The 22062-nt window shown below is 36.4% G+C and overlaps 4 protein-coding genes and 2 pseudogenes across 6 annotated transcripts; 3 read left to right on the top strand and 3 right to left on the bottom strand.

Annotated features, from left to right (window-relative positions):
* Nucleotides 1–212: 212 nt before the first annotated feature.
* On the bottom strand, nucleotides 213–4717 carry LOC125224113 (E3 ubiquitin-protein ligase MIEL1-like). Of its 3 annotated transcripts, none has more exons than XM_048127462.2 (13): nucleotides 4429–4717; nucleotides 3637–3746; nucleotides 3459–3546; nucleotides 3303–3359; nucleotides 3160–3192; nucleotides 2982–3059; nucleotides 2816–2859; nucleotides 2694–2734; nucleotides 2364–2446; nucleotides 2193–2284; nucleotides 2016–2085; nucleotides 966–1004; nucleotides 213–778 (listed from the first exon to the last, which is right to left on the bottom strand). In XM_048127462.2, exons 2-13 carry the CDS (start codon nucleotides 3729–3731, stop codon nucleotides 641–643), a joined length of 858 nt encoding a protein of 285 aa, XP_047983419.1. In that variant the 5' UTR covers nucleotides 3732–3746; nucleotides 4429–4717; the 3' UTR covers nucleotides 213–640. The 3 variants fall into 3 exon arrangements, with proteins under 3 accessions (XP_047983419.1, XP_047983418.1, XP_047983420.1); XM_048127461.2 differs by lacking the exon at nucleotides 4429–4717 and adding an exon at nucleotides 3890–4044; XM_048127463.2 differs by lacking the exon at nucleotides 4429–4717 and having other exon boundaries at nucleotides 966–997; nucleotides 3637–3883.
* A 657-nt stretch (nucleotides 4718–5374) lies between these two features.
* Nucleotides 5375–6029, bottom strand: LOC125223711 (glutaredoxin-C13 pseudogene; annotated as a pseudogene).
* A 2875-nt stretch (nucleotides 6030–8904) lies between these two features.
* NDHT (Chaperone DnaJ-domain superfamily protein) lies at nucleotides 8905–9852 on the top strand. The gene is made up of 2 exons (XM_048122133.2): nucleotides 8905–9324; nucleotides 9397–9852. The coding sequence occupies exons 1-2, from the start codon at nucleotides 8996–8998 to the stop codon at nucleotides 9815–9817; spliced, it is 750 nt and encodes a 249-aa protein (XP_047978090.1). The 5' UTR covers nucleotides 8905–8995; the 3' UTR covers nucleotides 9818–9852.
* Nucleotides 9853–11640: 1788 nt separating this feature from the next.
* LOC125223414 (uncharacterized) lies at nucleotides 11641–16068 on the top strand. The gene is made up of 15 exons (XM_048126549.2): nucleotides 11641–11953; nucleotides 12047–12119; nucleotides 12227–12248; nucleotides 12323–12401; nucleotides 12479–12511; nucleotides 12815–12963; nucleotides 13119–13275; nucleotides 13696–13936; nucleotides 14021–14262; nucleotides 14334–14597; nucleotides 14683–14793; nucleotides 14884–15108; nucleotides 15187–15387; nucleotides 15447–15623; nucleotides 15719–16068. The coding sequence occupies exons 1-15, from the start codon at nucleotides 11846–11848 to the stop codon at nucleotides 15905–15907; spliced, it is 2271 nt and encodes a 756-aa protein (XP_047982506.1). The 5' UTR covers nucleotides 11641–11845; the 3' UTR covers nucleotides 15908–16068.
* Nucleotides 15993–18599, bottom strand: LOC125223416 (chalcone--flavanone isomerase-like). The gene is made up of 4 exons (XM_048126550.1): nucleotides 18440–18599; nucleotides 18211–18369; nucleotides 16357–16580; nucleotides 15993–16279 (listed from the first exon to the last, which is right to left on the bottom strand). Exons 1-4 carry the CDS (start codon nucleotides 18549–18551, stop codon nucleotides 16085–16087), a joined length of 690 nt encoding a protein of 229 aa, XP_047982507.1. The 5' UTR covers nucleotides 18552–18599; the 3' UTR covers nucleotides 15993–16084.
* A 968-nt stretch (nucleotides 18600–19567) lies between these two features.
* Nucleotides 19568–20044, top strand: LOC125221511 (glucosamine 6-phosphate N-acetyltransferase pseudogene; annotated as a pseudogene).
* The last annotated feature ends 2018 nt before the right edge of the window (nucleotides 20045–22062 follow it).

Below are 22062 nucleotides of genomic sequence, written 5' to 3'. Positions count from 1 at the left end.
ACAAATGTTGGATTTTTGGACTCCACAGATCTAACAGGTCATTTTCTAGCAGAGATATTTGTTTATGAAAATACCAGAAGACTGGAGAATTTCAGTCTGGAATCTGCTAGGAATTTGCATTATAATATTCCCATATCAAGACAAAAAGAAAGAGATAAATAAAATTAAATGTAATTTCGAACGTTTGTCTGAGAATTTAATTGATAAAAGGATTTCACAAATGGATCTTGAATATAAAAAAAAAGTTAAAATAAAATTAATAATGGGTACGAGAAAATGCTATTTTCTCCCTAATATGGCTACCCACTCAATTATTCGTCCAAGAAATATAATATCCTCAATATTTCCGACTAGAATGCAATTGTCCATCCAAGGCAAAACACATACATACAGAAAAATGTGAGAAAAAATTCCCTGAAAATAAGTGATGGCTAAATAATTTATATCAATATTCACTTATGCAACCGCAAGCATGAAGGATTTTCCAGATGAATGCGCACTGCATATGATATGATAGCAGGCTAATCTCCAATTGGAGAAGAAGAAGAATAGTTGGTAAACATCGTACCAGTGGATCAAAACCCCATGAAGAAGTAATAATTCCGCTAATCCAGCAAAACATATGCTCTGTATGACTGCTCTATGTAGAGCTATGGTTGCCGTTCTCCCCACTTGTAATCACACGTGTATTGTAGGAATTACAGTGTTGGCACTTGTGACCATATATGTGGAAGAACGCCTTGCTAGTATGGTTGCAATCGTTGCAGAGATTTTCAACCTGCATAGTTGCATTTAATTGTTATACTATCTAATTCTATCAAATACTACACGATACAAGAATGAAATGAAGAAACTCTGTAAAGATGTTCCATTGCCACAGATATCGGACTGATTGGCATCAATTATCTTCCACAAAGAAATGTAACACTAGAAAATGTCAATCAAGAAATGGATAATGAACTTACTTCGTAGCGGTATTCCTCAGGCATTGCAGTCTCTGCAATCTATCAGAATGTCAAATTCCAATATCAATATCATATCATATCATATCATATCATATCATTATCAACAGGGCGTCTATGGAATAATAAAGGAGATCATATTTGACCAGTGTTCATGTCACAATGTTGGATGCTTGGTATAGGTATCTTCAAATTTATAAAAAAAGGAGAACCACATAGAATATAGCTTTCAAGAATCTCCACATAAATCAAGAACTGTGCGAACCAAAATGGAAGAATTTGTAGTGATATGATGCAGAAGTGTAAATAAAATATGCTCAACTAGTTACAACTCCATTTGAAATCTTGAGAAGACTAGAAACCAATTTTTCTAGGAAAGTAGATATCTGAGAACTAAATGCTCAACTCAATGTGTAGGAATTTCAGTGCGTCGCCTATGATTGGACCATTTCATGATATTAATCATGTACCCATACAATATTTCTAAAAGTACTCATAGGAGTCATATTTTCAAAATTTAAGCCATAAATGGACACCAACAATAAGCCACAGATAGCCCGTTGTTCTAACTATGTTTGTAATATCACTTTTACTGGAAATGTGAGAAAGGTCTAATTGATATTCAAGGGTATATTTGAATTCACAAGGCATCCCAGAGAAATGAAGTGAAGGAGAAGACATGATTGCGACTATGACAGTAATAAATGTCATTGATGAAAGAAAGCAAGAAACACAAAAAGTCTGCAACAGTCTAACTTGCTGATCAGACATGCCGTATGTGTTTTCATAGGAAACTAAAGAAGACCATCTAGAATCACAAAGTAACTATTTAGATGATTTCAAGAAAACAATGTAGGTGAGGTACTTTCATACAATGGCATAGAAGAACTATCTAGCGTGACTCCATGAAAACTATTGAAGTGGAGAAACCAGAATCGGGATCTTTCATATCATGGCATGAAGAAGGAAGGGAATCTTAGGAATAAACTAAGAGTACAAACACGCAAGAGAATGTGCATACAGCTGCAAGCAGAAAAGTATATTGCAAAGTACCTCCTCGTCTAATCTTGCCCAACTATTAGTCATATTGAACACTGACTTGGAGCAGATTGGACAACGATACCTGTAAAATATTGGGATGTAAAATTTGAAAAGTTGTTTTCAGAGAGCGAGACAAGTGAGATCCAAATGATTTAAATAAGAAAGAAAAGACATAGATGTCACACGTACTGGTTTTGGTTAAACATCTCATTATAACATTCCACATGCATTGTGTGCCCACATTTCATAATAGTAGTCTGTTTGGTTGAGTCGAAAAGAAACTGCATAAAGGAACAAGATTATATATTAAAGGGCATGAAACGACATTAATATCAGTATTGCACGAGTAATGTACTAAACCTCATAACAAATAGGACAGTGATTCTTCATTGAGTTCTCTACACATCTGTGATTATTACGCAAACTAACAGAATAGCAAGAACCTGAACAGAAAGAAGATAGTTAGATGTATTCTAATCCATATACATATGACTGACATGGAAGAAAAATGGGGATACTAGACACACTAGGTATATTGTTAGAAATAAAATTATAAAAAGATCTCATCTTTGAGTGCTTCAGACAGAGCCATGAAATTGCACTCCATGAAAATGGAAAATTATTAATCACACACATTAATATGCATCACAATATCAGGCCAAGCAAAAAAAAAATTGCGAAACTACTTACCACACTTCTGGCAATGAAAGAACTTTTCGCGACCGCCAACTCTGGGAATTACGGTTGCATCAGAAAAAGATAACAATTAAATAAAAAATTGCAACGTGAATTCACTAATTGAACTCTCTTACCTACAAATGCCACAGTCATTGCAATGAAACTGTTTTTTACTGATCTGTCACAACAACAAGCTACCTGTGTCACTAATCAAACAGAAAAAGAAAAAGAAAAAAAAAGACACTATCCCTGGTTCAAAGAGCATTGCGTCAACAAAGTAAACAAAGGGCAGTGTATTACATCATCATCATAGAATTTGCATATGCTGCAGAAGTATTCACCAAATTTGACGCCACAATTCGAACATAGATTGGAAACCTGCTCATATAGAAACAACCCAGATCATAGCCATAACAATCAAAAGGATGTTCACAATGACAAAAGGCCTAAAACGCAGATAATCGTATGACAGACAAACCTGTTGTTCAGTATTGCATATTGCACAAACAACCTAATATGATTAAAAAAACAAAGAGAACACTTACTCAACCATACTTTGTAGGACAAAAGCTTACAATTTTAACAAACATACAAAGACATGTAAAGGGAAGTGGCTCATACTTGCTTAACATCATGTCGAACAATCTCGTGTCTATCTCTCGGGTTGCTCAAAATACTCTACACAAAATTCCACATGTATCAACAAAATTGCAGATATAATAGAAAACAATCACCAATAAAAAAAAGCTCCCTCTCTTTCACAGCGCACAAGCTAACCGTGGCTTCGTTGTGACAGTGACGGCAAGTAAAAATCTGATCGCAGCAAGGCGCCTTCAGCTTGCATCTTCTCCTATAATGGTCGCACCTAAAACACCACGTTTGGAAAACCGAAATCAACAATCAAGACACAAAAAAAGGAAAACTTGCACCAAAAATTGGGAAGAAGGAAACGAACCCATGCTGCAATGCCCCGAAATCTTCTCGCGCAACATCGCTATCATCACGATTTTGCGTTTGTTCAGCTGCGGAATTCGCGCCTAGGGTTTCCATCGCCGGATCGTCGGGCTGATTGGGAAATTTTAAAAAAAAGGATATTTCAAAAATTCAATCGAAAAAATCTCACGGCGGCCGCGGCAATGCTGCGCCACCCGATAAATTAAAGCAGTTAGAAGGCACAAAAATTCTCAGCCGCCACTCAAAAACTGAACCTCGAAATCTGACGGCGGCAGAGGCAATTTTGCGGGAATGGAATGCTCCGGTGTTTTGCAGTTTCAGCTAAAAGCGCTTTTTTGTAGATTTAATTCTGGCTGTAAGTAAGATTTACGCTAACACGACTTATGTATATAACTTGGATGAGTGGGGAAAGATTAGTCATTAACCCCTTGTAGCAATAACCTTTTTTATATTCATTTATCATTACATATATTGCATTCGTTGATTGATTGTTGCATATCTAAATTATTGCATAAAATGTTTGACACAAGTTTGATTAAGGATTTGAGATAGGAGTATAAATTAAAAAATGTCCCATAACTAATAGTCACATAGTAATTTAGATTACATTTAATTATTAGTCATAAATGAGAACCAAGATAATAATTTAACCTAAACTGAAAGGGCAAAATGATTTCATAATGAAAAAGGGGAAATTTCTAGTAAATCTCCAAATACATAAACATACTATAGGCTGAGGAAATACAGAAAAAAATCAGCCTTCTTTCATAAACTAGTTGAAAGAAACCCCTACCAGTGATCAACACCATCATCTTCATTAGAGGCCATTGTGCAGTGCAGCATCTCCGACACATCAGTCGACGATCGAAGCCCCGGAGAAATGAAAGCAGTACCATCATAAAAGCATAACAATTTACAACATTAACACAAAGATGAGTGTGAACTCATAATTCCTGATGATTTTTGGTCCAAACATATATGCGAAATTCAAAATAAAAAATGGTACAACATTATAATGTTTTGATGTTGAGGTATACGTACATTATTTCATAGATATATGCAGATGATTCCAAAAAATAAACAGTATGGGAAAAGTTGGAGGGAATTTCACGCCTTTCCTTATCTACATATAGTGGTTGAATCTATGGATTCTTATTACTACTACACAAAGTGGAGCATTTTTCTTTTGTTACAACTTTATGCAAATGGAAAATTGAAATGGACAAGGAATTTCATAAAGTGGAAAGCATCCCTTGGAGTCCCTTTCTTTCCAGCCAAATATATTCATGTTTAATTACAACATATATTCATATACAGAACAAAACGTGAAATTATTATTTTTTTCAAATTCGAACACACTTAAAGGATAAATCAGGAAGATGTCATGCAAGTACATAATCAATATTTGAAATACAGAAAAACAATTTTTATATGGATAATCCAAAAAATATAACTTTGAAACTAAAAATCATTTTTTAAAAATTTTTAGGTTTAACATTACTTATGCTATATGGTGGTAGTTCAAATAAAATATTTTACCTCATGCATACGGCCGCGATTACATGTCTCGTATTATTTTTCTAAATATTGAATTTGTGACTATTTGTCTCATTCCGCTAACTCATTAACTTTTTTCACACTTTATTTTTTATTTCGAGGTACGACAAGTGATTGGTGACGGAGGACGGAGAGAGTAGTAAATAATAAGAGCGGCCAAATGACAAAATAAGAGCAACAGAAGACTAATTAATCTTGATTTAACATTCAAAAGGAAAAGAGAGAAGAACAATATTTGTGAATCAGCTAAATCCGAGCTAGCCCTAATCACACCACTAATTAGGAGTAATTACTATGACTACATTAATCTTTGTTGTTGTTCCTCATCCAGCAAGGCAAGGCACAAAACTCTTATTCTCACTACTACAACGTTACAAATACATTGATAAAGAGTATATACATAGGAATAGAAATAGCTAGGATCGAAAAAGAGAAAGTGAGACTAGTTGGTCTGCTGGTAGGCCCTGAGTTGCTGGACAAGGGAGCCGCTGAGGTGGAGCGACATGATCTCGTTGGTGGACCCCATGAGCTTGCCGCCGATGTAGACCATGGGCACGGGCGCGCTGTAGCCCATCCGCATCAGCGCCTTCTCGATCTCCTTCCCCTCGGGGTCGTGGTCGATGTCGTGCACCAGGGGCTGCACCCCGAGGTCGCGGAACAGGATCTGCACCGCGTAGCACAAGCAGCACGTGCTCTTGCTGAAGACCACCACGCCGTTCTCCGATGCCAGTTTCCCTATCTTGTCCATTTTTCTTTCCTTTTTTTGGTGCTTCCTTTTTCGATCTTTTTAAGGTTTGTTGCACGATTTCTAACAAACCTTCCTTGCCTCGAATGGAGCGGTTTTACGGCTCTATTTATACATGGAAATAGAAGGGACCTTTTTCGAACAAGAACATTCAAAAGTTGGTTGCCTTTACACTACTTTGAGTTTGACACTTCCATTCTGGATGCTCAACCGTGCTTGATGCATACAAAATCCCTTTTTTTTCAACTTCACTTCACTATTTTATCATTCGTGTTTAATTTATTGTTGGATATTTTAGTCTAATTGGATTAACTTGATTGATCAGTATTGTTATAATGATACATCATTTAAGTATGGAGGTGCGGAGTGCAGACTTATTTGAATTCATTATGATGTTAGGGAGATGAACGGGGGTCCAGGGGCAGCGCCCCCGGGTAGCGGGGTCCAAGGGGCAGAGCCCCTGGACGGGGCCAGGTCAGCTTGGAAATTTTTTATTTCCAACGAAGTTGCTGTATAAGAAATTCATCCGAAAATATAATTTCTGAAAATCAAAGGACTAATTTGCAATTTCGAAAACCTTTTGAAAATTAGTTATTTTCAGTTATTTTCCCAACGGATGCATTGTTTCATCAGCAACTGCACTGGTTCGTCTTCTTCAAAATCTGATCGATTCTTCTGGTTCATTACAATCTCGAATACACATCTGATATTTCTGATTTATCTGAATTTTATCCGATCAAATAGTTTGGTAGAACCACCGAAATTGATTTGATCTGAAAGTGATTCATCACGACTTTCAGATAGATTATCCGTTTTTCTGTTCTGTATATTGAATCTCCCTAACATTTATTACTATAAATACTATACTAATTTTGATAATGTACGAAAAAATGAACATCAAAATATTTAGATTTTTATATACTAGTACTACCTTTTCTCTGGGATATAGGGACATTTTTTTGACCGTATGGTGATATGAAGAATTGGCAATTCAATTATTATTAATTATTAAAAAAAAGCAAACAACACAAATTCGTTGATGATCAAGAATATAATCTCAAGAATCTTTGAGGAGGAAAACACGTTGAGCCACTACTGACCGTTGAAGGTGCACGTTTCTTCTCTTAATACAAATAAGAATCATCGCATGCTTGGTGAAGAAGGGGTGGTCGATTTTCAGCAAGATTCCTGCAATCATCCTTGGTGGGGAAAAAGATAAATTTTATTCTGTCTTAAAAGAAAGATGGGGAATAAATGGAGGGCTTTCGGTGGTGAATCTTGGAGTCGCGACCACCAACTTGTGTAGTCCGTACGTACACACTACTTGTATTCTACGTTTTTATACACAACTCTACGCTTGTGTGTATGTGTGTTATTGTGTTGTGTGTGCCTACGAATGAACTGTGATGTGATTCTATACCATTTAATTTTATAAAATTAAACGGTATAGGATCAATCTACGTTCTGAAAAGATGATCATGATATAGTATTTGCTTTCCCGAAACTGATTCCCGAGGACATTGATGTGGGTGTGTAATTTCCTCAATACTCGGATGTGGAGGATTTTTTTGAGGACATATATTCATTCATTTTGAATATAGGCACTAAGTAAAAGCCTTCAGGTATCTATTATTCCCTATTTATTCCACAAAATAAAATCTCAAAAGGTAAAATTTTATGACCATATGATTAAATTAATGATAAAGTATGAGTGTGGAATGATTTATAAACAAGTTGGCCTTTTGCTGTCTGATTGAAATGAGATGTCAACAAAAGTATAGACCAAATAGATTGATTGTGATTATTAGCATTGATATACACGAATATCGTTGTCTAAATTTGATGTTGAAATGAGAATTTTGTTTCATCCTTCCAGTGATAAGAAGAGACAAGTGTTAGTTATGCAGTCATTTTTGACATGAAATATGTGAATTTTATCACCTACTATATCAAAAGGCACTATATAGCCAGTAAAATTTATGTGTACTTACTAGAAAAATGGAGTACAAAAATAGAAAAGGTGGACAAGGTGGCCTCTAATTAGGACTAAAGTAGTTAATCTTTCAGCATCGATTTTCATTAATAACTGCGGACACCAAGTCGAATTCTGAATCCGGCTTGTCTGTCCCGGGACACCACCTTGGTGAAGATGTCCGCTTGTTGTTCACGAGCATCACAGCTCGTGAAAGCGATGAACTCACCTGCAACCAACTCTCTTACAAAATCCAACTTCCTATCAATGTGCTCTGTTCTCCCGTGCACGAGCGTGTTCTTGGTCATGTCCGCATTGTCATATTCAGCTTCGCTTGTTGAAACTATCCCCGGCCCTCGCTGCCTAGACCCCCACGCCACTGCCCCTGACCCGAAATTGAAGACGAAGCCAGAGCTGCTTCTCTCATCACCAAACGGCCCCGCCCCGGTGAAGCCAACCGGATTGAATTCGTCGTGACTCGAATACCAAATCCCCATATCCCGAGTTCCAGCTATGTAGTAATTAATTGTCGCACTAATTTCTTCTTACAATATTATTATTATCATCATTTAATTTTCTCGTGTTATATCTTATATTCTTTCTCTGTCTATAAAACCTATAGCATTGTAATTTATTTTACTTACAAAATAGTGGCACTTAATTTATAGCATTGTAATTCTCATATACTTGCAAGAATTCAAACTCATGATCACATAAGAAATTCATAATTTTTATTTTAAATGAAGTTTTAGCCTATTAGATACAATTAAAAACTCCCACATCCTAGCAAGTTCCCTCTTAAGCAATAAGGAAACAAACAATATGATCACAACTCACAGCCCACAATGTGTGTGAGCAGTCAACTTCAGATGGGCTCATTTTCACTTCCAGAAAAAATAAATACACAATTTTTTCTTTTTTTCCTTTTTGTCAGGACTAACAACAAAACCCCATTTGAAAACAACTCCAGCTATAATCCTGAGCCACACATAAAGATGAGGTGGTGGAACGAAACCTCTGTTCCTGGTCTGAATTCCGAATCCCAAATTCAAACCAGAAACAAACACATTTTTCTCCTCATTTCTCATGGCTGCACCAACAGCAACTCCCCCTGCTTCATTCCCACTCTCACCTACTAACCGAATCACCAAATCAAGAATTCCCCATGCAACACAGAGGGGGACAAGGCACGTACGCCGCTGCACCTTCCGAGTCCAGGCCGTGCAGGGCCCAACTCCCAGCAGCGAAAAGAGGCGGCAGGCGCCACCTGGAGTCGACACAAGAATCCACTGGGAGAGCGAAGACGAAGGATGGATCGGGGGCAGCAGCTCACAGGAGCAGCCCAAAGACGAAGACGACTTGCTCGGGGAGAAATTCTCCGAGCTGCTCAACAGCTCAACTGATTCATATTACCAGTAAAATCAATCTTCTTAATGGATTAGTATTACCTTTTGATGAGTGAAACAGTACTGATGCCTGCCAATCAGGTTTCTGGGAGTGCCTGCAAACGCTGACGTCGAAGAAATCAAGGCGGCCTACCGGAGGCTGTCGAAGGAATACCATCCGGACACAACTGTGCTTCCTCTGAGAACAGCCTCGGACAAGTTCATGAAACTAAGAGAGATCTACAATGTGCTGAGCGATGACGAGAAGCGCAGGTTCTATGACTGGACGCTGGCTCAGGAGGCAGCGAGCCGGGAAGCAGAGAAGATGAGGATCAAGCTGGACGACCCGTACATGCGAGAGGTGCAGCAATATGAGTCCGTTCCGGATATGGTGGATCGGTTGGGGGGGAGGAACATGGAGCTCAGTGACCAGGCAACACAAGCTCTAACTTTTGATATTTTGATCATTCTCTTCTCTATATGTTGTCTAATATATGTTGTCTACTTCAAAGAGCCCTACTAGTTCAACACCTTCAAACAAATACAACCATTTATACAGATCATTGTACATTGAAATTGGTCAAGGGAATATATGTCTATACATATTAGAAATGGCAAAGTACTAATGAGCACCACTGACATTATTTATCAGAGAAGAACAAGAAATAGGCTGCGAACAAAATCATCTATTCATGCATCCTTGATATTCCATAGCCTAAATTACATTAGCAAATTCATCAAAAACAGTAAAGCTTCTTAATTCCTAACTGAAGAATGCGGAGAAAGGAAACCTTGATGAATTAAGCCATGCTAATATAAATTTTCTGAGAAGACGTTTACAGAGGAAGAATTCATGTTATGTAAGTTGCTATTTAAGACAAACGGATTTTATGCAGCATCAGATTTGTGCCAATCACATATTCACTACAAACAAGTCAAGAGCAGAAAATACAGTGCCCCTGCCAACTTTCTTGATATGTAATGGTGGCCCAATCAATCATGAATCAGAACACATTTAATATGCAGGGCTTCATATCGAAATTGATCGAACGAAAACCCATAAGATAAAATAAAAATGCAGAACAGAAACCAAACAATGTATTAGTAACAATATCATGTCATCACAAAACATGAAAATGGCAGCTTTTATTTCTGGAAATGCAGAAAATCATACTACATAAGATCAAAAGTTGGACCAATAACCCAATACCAAAGCCAGTCCCCACCACAAGAAAGATTAGATAAAACAGAGAGATAATAACAATGAAAGGAAGGATGAATCTTACCGGACGAAGAGGCAACCTCAGAGGATTAAGAACACAATTAGACTCTGTATGATTATACCTACAAGATGGTCCGTATTTACAGTCTCCACTTCTCATGTAGTACTTGCAATCTGGCTGGCCGGGTCTTTGTGGAAACTTTTGTTCCTGTACTATACTGGCAGATAACGGTAAATGGGAATAAGCTCCACGAAGGGCAGGGGAAGAAGAACCTAGCTGTGACAGTCCATACACTGAACTTGCTCCAACCGGTGATGGTCCCTACGCATGCACGCCATCATTACACTGGAATCTAAGATAGTTCCTATTTCAAGCAGATATACGAAAGCACAAATTAGCAAAGAAACTGAGATAGGGTCTTAACTCCCAAGTAAATGGTTTTCAAATTTCAGAGAAAGACGATAACAAAGGCCTACTGAGTGCAGGCTCCAGTTTGGAATGGGAAAGACTCCAGGGAGCAGCATTGGACCATAAGTACCAGCGACAAACGAACCAGGCAACAAAGAAGGCCTTCCAACCCTGTAGCTGGATGTTGGAGAGTGCAGATGCTGACACAGATGTTCCATCTGAGTGAGGATGATCAAATTTACAGGTTATAACATGATAATGACATGAAACGATGTATATGATACTTCCGCAGGCGTTGCAGTCATGAATAGATACTAAAGTAGGAAAGGAAAAAAAATAAATGTAATATTTGTTCATAATAATTAGTTTTATGGAGTGTGTTTGAATTTGGTATGAGTAAAAATGTTGGGATATTTCATTAGATCTGATGATTAGAGCTATTTATTCAAGTTTCGATAAATATTGAAATCTAATTAATATGTAAATAAATTCTACATGGAAAATAAAAAAGAGAATAATTAATGCTACTACATCTAATTTAGTAAAAAAGAAAAAAAAAAGTTCATGGCGAATCACTCTAGCATATAGTGAAGAAATGTAAATAAATTGTACATAGAAAATAAAAATTAATGAGTTGAAGAATGAATAAAATTGTGTGAACACATGAAATTTGAACAATTTGGCAGTTACAACTCTGATCTCCAACTGTCCATATTTCTGCCACGTACAGAATTCAGTTTCGTCAGCAATCACAAATGGCAATCCTCAATCTCTCGCCCAATTTTCTTTTCACTGTTATGCTCAAAGGACTTCCTTCTATGAGTCTATCATCATTCATTACCAACCCACCTACGATTTAGTGGAAAAACTCGACATTTCGGTATCTTTTCCATTATCTCAACTTTTCCAGAGTTGTGGCCATGGCGGATGGCGGGTCTCCCAAAACGGCGCCGTCGAAGTCCATAAAGCACACCAACCGGCTGGCAGCGGAGCACAGTCCTTACCTTCTTCAGCATGCTCATAATCCTGTAAATTCTCCTCATTTTTTTTGTGAAATTGATGAAAAAATCGAATCTTTTTAAGTGGGCTCACAGATTCATGATTGGTTGATGTGAATATAGGTTGATTGGTATCCATGGGGGGAGGAGGCTTTTGCAGAAGCTCGTAAAACAGATACCCCTATCTTCCTGTCAAGTATGCACGGCGCCTTTTTCAGCTTAGTTATTGATTTTATATATTTTGGGGAATCATTAGAATAACATGTTTTGTTTTTTTGCATTGTTGCTGGCTTGCATTTGAAGTTGGTTACAGCACTTGCCATTGGTATGTTACATCGTTCTTGATTTGTTACAAATATCTGAAAGGCTATGTCAGGTGATGATCTTTTTTCATTTTAGGTGTCATGTAATGGAAGTTGAATCATTTGAGGATGAAGAGGTGGCCAAATTGCTTAATGATTGGTTTGTCTGTATCAAGGTGTGTATGAGTTAAGGTCACTCCTTGTCTGTGTTTGAGGTTTGTTCTTTTACTAGAGATGCATGTTTGTTTGTCAGGTGGATCGTGAAGAGAGACCAGATGTTGATAAGGTAAAAATTGTATTGCTTCACTTCTAGCTGCTTTCTTCCATTCAGATTGCTTTATGATGCTTAGGGACTTATATTTCATCTTACCTTAGAAACCATTGGTGTTCAACTTATGTTCTTAGAATACAAGTTTGATAGTATATGGCTTCATCTCTCTCTCCAAATAACAATTTCTGTTTGTTCCTGATGGACATACATTGCTGTAATTTTACTTTTGCTTTTGTAATTCTATGAGATACCTGAATGGCTCAAATATTTGATTTCATTGGTACGTTAAGTCGCTCATTGTTCTCGTTACTTTTCTAGGTATACATGACCTATGTACAAGCATTATACGGTGGCGGGGGTTGGCCGTTAAGCGTCTTCCTTTCACCTGACCTAAAGCCTATGATGGGTGGCACTTATTTTTCTCCAGATGATAACCCTGGAAGACCAGGCTTCAAATCTCTACTTAGGTAACACATTTGCGATCCATTTAATTCTAAGCTGTGGCAGATTTGTTTTAAGTGAAATTTGCCCGTTGCCCTTTTTTATTTATCTACTTTAATGAATAGAAGTCCCTATTTATTTTGAAGGATTCTGTAGCTTGAGGAAATATTTTATCTAATAGGCAGGTTAAAGAAGCTTGGGACACTAAGAAGGAATACATGGTCAAAGGTGGATTATTTGCAATGGAACAGCTCGCTGAAGCATTAGCTGCCGTTGCAAGATCAGAAAAGCTTCCGGACGGACTTCCAGAGAGGGCAGTCCAGAAATGTGCTGAAGAGGTGAAATTTTCAGGGTTGCAAAAATGTTACTTTGAGCTTAAACTTCTTCTTTTGTTCGTTTGAGTAATTGAGCTTGAAGTTTTCTCATATTGTGAATTCAGTATGGTGTCTTCTTTCGCTATCTTTCATCATTACAAGTTGGATTAAGGAACATTCTTTTGCTTTGAATTCTAGTTGTACGTTCTTGCTCATTATGTGTTGGAAGTCGTAAACAATGATACATACCATGTGTTTTTGGCATGGAAGTGATATAATATCTTTGTTTGTCCGAGTACGTTCCATCATCAATTATCTGAATGCATTCATTTATTCTTTGGCAACAAGGAATTGGACTCTAATGTAGCTTCTGCTATGTATTTTGTCATCGGTTCTCCATCATTAAGAGTTGATAACGAACGTAATTCTCCATATCTGTCATAGCTTGCGGATAGTTATGATTCCAAGTTTGGTGGATTTGGCTCTGCTCCGAAATTCCCAAGACCCGTTGAAATCCAGCTGATGCTTTATCATAAAAAGAAGTTAAAGGATAACCAAATGCCCGGAGAAGCAAAGCATGACCTGAGTATGGTGGCTCTGACCCTTCAGTCCATGGCGAGGGGTGGTATCCATGATCATGTTGGAGGCGGATTTCACAGATATAGCGTGGATGAATGCTGGCATGGTCAGTTAGTCAACTAATGCCATATAGGTTTCCGGCACGCATTGGTTTCTGATTATTTGATCATTATCTTTTGCCTCGTTGCAGTACCTCATTTCGAGAAGATGCTATATGATCAAGGGCAACTTGTTAACATTTATCTAGATGCTTTCTCGCTTACGAATGATATGTTCTATTCAAGCACAGCGAGGGACATTCTTGATTACTTGCAGCGGGAGATGATCGGCCCTAGTGGGGAAATATTTTCTGCTGAGGATGCAGATAGTGCGGAATTTGAAGGCGCAATGAGGAAGGAGGAGGGTGCCTTCTATGTCTGGACCAGCCAAGAGGTACAATATTGTCTCCATTCAGTTGTTTTGTATGAACCTATCCATTTATTTTTAATTTTTACATTGGACAGATCGATGACATACTCGGAGAGCATGCCCCCCTCTTTAAAGAGCACTATTACATTAAATCATCGGGCAATTGCGATCTATCAAGAATGAGCGACCCTAACGACGAGTTCAAGGGTAAGAATGTGCTTATAGAGCGAAATAGTACTTCTGCAATGGCGTCGAAATCTGGTATGCCACTGGATGAGTACCTAAAGATCTTGGGGACCTGTAGAAAGAAACTTTATGATGTTCGGTCGAAACGCCCAAGACCATCTTTGGATGATAAGGTAGCACGATTTATATGGAAATAAACCATTAACATCTTACATGTAGTATCTTACAACAGAGAAGACGATGTCCATTATTTCTCAGGTCATCGTTTCGTGGAATGGGATGGCAATATCTGCCTTTGCTCGAGCGTCGAAAATCCTAAAGAACGAGCACGAAGGAATACAGTTCCACTTTCCCGTTGTTGGAGCTAATGTAAGTTTTAGGACTGCAAATTTCAAGTACGTGTCATGCGAGTTTTGCAATAATGATTTTTTATGTTTTCTTGATTAATGTGAACTACAGCCTAGGGAGTATATGGAAGTTGCGGAGAAGGCAGCAACTTTTATCCGGAAGCATCTTTACGATGAGCAGACAAGAAGACTACAGCACAGTTTCAGGAACGGCCCGTCTAAGGCACCTGGATTTTTAGACGATTACGCCTTCCTGATATCTGGTCTTTTAGATATGTATGAATGTGGGAGTTCAACAAATTGGCTAGCTTGGGCTATTGAACTTCAGCATTCACAGGTAACGAGGTGATAAATTGCAAACTACCGTGGCGTCTCCGGATCCTCTGATTTTGTAGCGACTCTATAATTTTTTCAGGACAAGCTGTTTTTGGATGAGGAGGGCGGAGGTTATTTCAATACTCCTGGTGAGGACCCCTCGGTCCTCCTCCGGCTCAAAGAGGACCATGATGGTGCAGAACCGTCGGGTAACTCTGTTGCAGTGATCAACTTAGTGAGACTGGCGTCACTAGTAGCGCCCGCTTCTGATCGTTACAGGCAAAATGCAGAAGTTCTGCTGGTATGATCTTTTGCCTTTTGTTATGACTGCAACCATCTCCCTCACTATCTCTGTTGCAGGCTGTTTTCGAGAATAGTTTAAGAGAAACGGCAATGGCCATGCCTTTGATGTGCTGCGGCGCAGATATGCATTGCGTCCCTTCAAGAAAGCAAGTTGTGGTGGTGGGAGACAAGGCGAGTGAAGAATTCGACAAAATGTTAGCTGCAGCTCACTCATCGTATAATCCTAATAAAACGGTATGTAACAAGAAGTGTTGCGATTCGTTTTATCGTACTGTATTATTCATTCTCTCTCTAAGGGACGAGTTTTGTGTTTGGACCCGTAAACACAGGTGATTCACATAGACCCTAGAGATGCAGAGGAAATGGATTTCTGGGAGGAAAACAATGAGAAGATTGCTGCTATGGCCAAGACCAACTATGTGCCCGACAAGATTGTTGCGCTCGTCTGCCAGAATTTTGCATGCAGTCCTCCGGTGTATGAAGCGAGTATGCTCGGATCTCTGCTCGAAAGCAATTAGTTCAGGTGGTGTTATAAGATGCAGCAGCTCTTCTGTTTTCTCCATGGTTTCTTATTGTGTAGATTGGATAGGAAGCCATGTAAAATTACCATAAAAACTCAGTATTATTATAATTGGATTGAAAAATACATGATAACAACATAAGCAAAGGCTTATTATAATTTGGTGATGAAGATCTTATTCCTCTTTCTTGATGCACTCTGCCTCAGTCTGGTTCAACAGCTCCGAAACTCTAGCGGCCAAGCTCTGGCGGGCCGTAGGCGAGACCCCGTTCTTCCCGATGATCGATTCGAGAATCGCCTCGGCCAGCAGCTTGTTCTCTATCACAGCTTTCCCTTGCTCCGGGATGGAGCCATCTTTGGAGAATGCGATCTGCACGACAAAAAAAAAAAAAAAACACGGTGTCAAAATCGGAGGTTGAGATCGCAACGGTGTGGTGAAACGGTTACCGTGAGGGAGCCAGCTGGTGACTGAGTGAAGAGGATGGATGCGCCAGGTGAGAAGGTTTCGTCTTTGAAGACTTGAAGGAATTTGTGTATGGCTTCACTCTCTGCATCTGTGTATTTCCCGGCTGCTTTCCAGTAGGCGCTGCAGTTCTCCGCAACCTTCTCCGAGTATTGCTGCCCCGTTAGTGGCAGGATCATCGTGACTTGCGTCATTTTCTCAAACGGACCTAACAAAATTAATTTTTGTGATTTTAAAAAGAGTAAAGACCAGATATGGTCCCTAGCATATGACCGTTTTATCAATATGACCGTCAGTGGCAGGATCATCGTGACTTGCGTCATTTTCTCAAACGGACCTAACAAAATTAATTTTTGTGATTTTAAAAAGAGTAAAGACCAGATATGGTCCCTAGCATATGACCGTTTTATCAATTTGATCCTTAACATTATCATTCTGATTATTTGGTCCCTCACAAATAAACTCGGATCCAAATCGGTCTTCACTTAACAGAACCGTCAAAAAATAGACGGTGACCGCAATTTGACTATATTAAATTACTAATGGTAATTAATTATACCTAATTATAATTCTTAATTCCTATTAAATTACAAATTATTCATTTCATTTTGCAACTGATACTATTTTTTTTTCAATTTGGCTAATAGGAAAAGAATTATAATTAGGTATAATTAATTCCATTAGTAATTTAATTTAGTCAAATTGCGGTCATCGTCTATTTTTTGACGGTTCTGTTAAGTGAGGACCGATTCGGGTCCGAGTTTATTTGTGAGGGACCAAATAATCAAAAAGATAATGTTAAGGACCAAATTGATAAAACGGTCATAGGTTAGGAACCACATTTGACCTTTAATCAGTGGCGGACGCAGAAAATATAGTTAGGAGGGGCTTCAATGTATACTTCATTCGTCTCACGATAGCTGTGTCGTATTTGTTTTTGGGACGTCTTAAGATAGTTGAGTCATTTCTTATTTTGACAAAAAATTTACTCTCTCCCCACTTAATCTCTAAGCACTCATTTTTTAATTTATGTGAAAAAAAAATGCTCCAACTAAGATGAAATTATAAAGTCAATTATTTCATAAAATTTAAGCAAAAACTTTCATATTTTCATTCTAAATTTCACATAATAAAATTATTAAACACCTATGGAAAAACTGATTTTTGAATAATTAAATTAATAAAGGAAATTAAATAAAAAGAGAACAACTAACTTTATAAATTAAAGCTGCAAAGTTATGAAATTCTCGTGAATTATGTGGGAAATTATAATAATATTTTATCGATAAAGATTTTGGAAAAAATATAGTAGGAACTCTATTACTATTATATTTACAATTGATTGATTAATCATTTATTTAAAAAAAATAATGAATTTGGAATTTAATTTACACTTTCTAAACAAAATTAAAACTTCCTAAATAAAAATGAAAGCAATACTTTTGTTTAAATAAATAAATTAATCTAATATATTTGGATGGATTGCTTTTATTTTAAAAAAGGGTGAAATGATCGATTATATTAGTACATAATAATTGATTTGACATTAATAAAGTTGTCTTCTTCCTCGTGAAAACACCAGCAGCCATTTTCATCCTTTTGCCACTGTAATTTTTTCTCTAAATCTAAATTCAGCCCTTCATATCATATAACTTTCAGTGATTTATTCTTCAACCACGTTGATTTTGGGAGGGCTGCTGAGAGTGCTCGAAAACTTTTGAAAATTTTAAAATAGAAAAAAAATCACAAAAAATAGCTTCTTGGGCTGTGTCCGCCAATGCCTTTAATCTTTTAAAAAAAATCAATTAACTCCACTAATTCGGTTTTGATGGATTTACCGGCGACGATTTGGCGGATGAAGTCGTCGGATTCAGCGAGTTCGGCGGCGGTTTTGCCGGTCCACTTGGCGGCGAGGGCGGGGATGGCGGTGGGGTCCACGTAGACGGCGATGGCGGTGAACTTGACGAAGTTGCCTTGGATCTCCATGCCTCTCACCCCTGCGCACGTTAGCCGGCGGTGAAAAAAGTGGGATGATTGTAAGGAGAGACACGTAGGACTAAGACTAACCTGCGCCGCCGAGGAATAAGGTGTTATTAGAGCACGGCGGTTTCACCGTTGGCGGGAATACAACGGATTCCACTTGGAGTTTGGTGACGGTTGGCGTTGAAGTTGCTGACATTTTCTCTCTCTCTTTCTTTCACACACTCTCACACACACACACACAAAGATGAATGTGTTATAAATAAGGATGGGAAGTAGGGAACAGAGGTTAGGTCAGTTGTTAATTGTCACACTAGGCGCTACACATACCACGAGTTTTACCAACCAACCTATTTCCTCTATCAAGGAATAGTAACACAATTTATTTAAAAAAAATAAATTTATTTATACATTTAATTAAAATATATGGATACATACGTGAAAAGTGCATAATATTATGGTCATGTATTTATGATTTGTGTATAAATTTTTTACGTTTTTTAAATTATAAATGTAATTAGTACATACTTTAATTCGGAGAGGAATATAAATTATTTCATACCTAGTCTAAGACTATAGTCTGTATAGTAGGGCATTCGGAGAGGAACATAAATTTTTTCATACCTATTTTAGCAATCTTGATTGTGCTAGAGTGGATCTCTCTTGGGCCCAAAGTAGAGATTGAGCGTTGGTCCAAACGTGCTTCGTATATTTAGTTTTCTATCACATGTTTATTGATTTTGTGCGTTTATATGGTCCAAAAAAGATAGAGGGGATAGAAGGATAAAAACAGTGTTCGACTTCTCCTAATGAAAAATACAAAATTTAGTTAACTTCGTCTATATGTACTAATTTAAGTGTAAGCTCAATAGTAGTACTCCTATAATTTTTTAATACATATATTTTCATTTACCTTAGCAACAAAATTGTGTATTTATATATATATGAGAGAAGTACAAGGAGATTATGATTTAGTCAATGTATCATCACTTTGACCAAAAGAGTCAGCACATCAAGATTATAAATCTAAATAATTATATCGTCCGAGTGATATAATGTTTGTCAATGATTAAGGAAATAACTCAGTCATCCAACTTTTTTATATCTATTTATTTATTATTCTATTTTTTTTCATATTCTCAGTATTCTTCTGACCCACATATTTTTCTTTTAATTTATCAATGACAGTTTAGCCACATCAGTTTAAAATAAACGATGGAAACAACTAAGTCTTCCATCTTCGACAAAGCATTCGAAGTAAGGAAGTTAGATATATCTGATAAGAAGAAGGGGTTCGTCGAGTTACTTCAACACTTGACTGTATGCGACTCCATCTCTGACGAAGCATTTGAAGAACGGTTTAGGGAGGTGGCTGAGTATGACAACGATCATCTTATATGTGTGATAGAAGACGAAATTTCAGGCAGGATCATTGCAACCGGGAGCGTCTTCATATAGAAGAAATTCATAAGGAATTGTGGCAAAGTTGGTCACATTAAAGGCGTGGTTGTGGATTCCAAGGTTCGGGGAAAGCATTTAGGAAAGAAGATAATTGAATTCCTAGCTGATCAAGCTCGGTTGATGGGGTGTTACAAGGTGATTCTTGATTGCAGCAGTGACAATGTGCCGTTTTATAATCGGTGTGGTTTCAACCAAAAGGAAAATCAGATGGTGAAGTATCTTAGTTCTTGAAAAACTTAGCATTTGGTTTGTTTGGTGGATTTTTGATTATCAAGTTATTGTTTCTTTGTTACATATGATTGATTGATGCGAAGAAGAAAATACTACTAAAAACTTACAATACGATTATGTTACGTATATAAATGAATTTATATCATGACTGGTGATACTACTATTATAAATTGAAATTCTAAATTGATAATACTAATATATGTTGAAAATTCAAATAATCTTGAATAGTTTTATACTCCTATTATTCATGATAACATAATCCCATCAAAACGAAAAAGATCTTCATTTTACCAAAATGCAAATTGAAAGACAAAAATTACAAGTATCTCGCAACAACTCTTAAAATTATTAATTTTTCAAGATATTAGACATTTTAATATAGTTAAAAATAGAATGATTTTAAAAGTTCATGTATTTACAGACTAAAAATATGTTATATAGAATGATTTGGCTGAATTTTTTTTATTGGATAAAATAAGAAAAACTTAAAGTTCATGTATTTAGAGGGTGTATTAGAAGTTTAGTGGAAAAATCATAAAATATTGAAAGTTTATGCATTTACATGCAAAATACTCTTAAATCAAGTATAGCGTGTCAATGATTATTAATTTTAAAATATACTATATAAGTAATATTGAGATTATAATACTAGAGCCTACTATTTTGTGACTTTTTAATATTTTTGGCAACCACATATATAAAATATTACTATATAAAAATCTAATATTTTAAATACACTATAAAAATCTAATATTTTAAATACACTATTTCTTCTGGTCCTTATTAAATGTATCATATTTGATCGGTGCGGATTTTAATAAATTATTTGACTCTGTGAAGGAAGGTAAATGAAAAAGTTGTGGAATGTGGACCTCGCTTTTAAATGGAGTATTAATTTTATAATAACCGTGATTATAATAAATTAGAGAAATATGAGGTCCCCCTACTAAAATTACTAAAATTGAAATAAGATACCTACAATATTTATTGGGGATTGTTCAAATAAAATAATGCTATGAAATATTTAATGGGGACCAGAATCGGATAGAGTATTTGATTTCAAATTCTTGACGAAAATATATCTAACCTTATTTAAGAATGGATAATTAAACTTGCATGCAAAAATGCTTATTTTGAAGGGAAATTTTGATAAATGTGATTAGTATGAATTTAGTCAAATTATATTAGACCTGCAAAATCTGCGTATACAGGATTTGGTACGCTGGCCCACGCAAAGTATGGCAAGTCATGTATATATTTGACCGATAAATACCATGACACCAAACCTACTTATAATAATGGTTGATTGTGTGCAAGATTAATTAACATATATACATCAGTCAATTTATACTATTGGAGTACTTAATAATACTAATATAAGTTGAAATTTTAAATTAGTAGTAATACTCATATAAGTTGAAATTTCAAACACGTTTTAAATAGTTTTATAATATTCATGATAACAGAATTCTTTTCCTATTAGCAAAATTGAAAAAAAAGATAGTATCAGTTGCAAAATAAATAAATAATTTGTAATTTAATAGGAATTAAGAATTATAATTAGATATAATTAATTACCATTAGTAATTTAATATAGTCAAATTGCAATCACCAGCTATTTTTTGATGGTTCTGTGAAGTTAGGATCGATTTGGGTCCGAGTTTATTTGTGAGGGACCAAATAATCAAAATGATAATATTAAGGATCAAATTAATAAAATGACCATATGTTAGGGACCACATTTAACCTTTACTCATCTAAAAAACCTTATACGAACTCTATTTGAATGAATTATGAATGACAAACCAAAGTAGTTTAAGTTTAACACATACTAAAGTAGTTTCGTATTTATAATCTCAAAAGGAAATAAAACAGTAGCACAAGTCAAAACAGAAATTCGTTGTATTTAAACTTATAGAAGTAAATAGTACTAATAATAGTGGTTATTTTCCCAAAACTATAAAATAAAAGAATTTAGAACATTCGTGTTTTTCTAAAAGCTTTTATTTTTCCAATTT

This window comes from Salvia hispanica, chromosome 1, assembly GCF_029641045.1.
Source record: "Salvia hispanica isolate PSC_SH4W2 chromosome 1, Shi_PSC_v1, whole genome shotgun sequence".
Classification (NCBI taxonomy): Eukaryota; Viridiplantae; Streptophyta; class Magnoliopsida; order Lamiales; family Lamiaceae; genus Salvia; species Salvia hispanica.
This window is presented reverse-complemented; position numbering and strand designations above follow the sequence as displayed.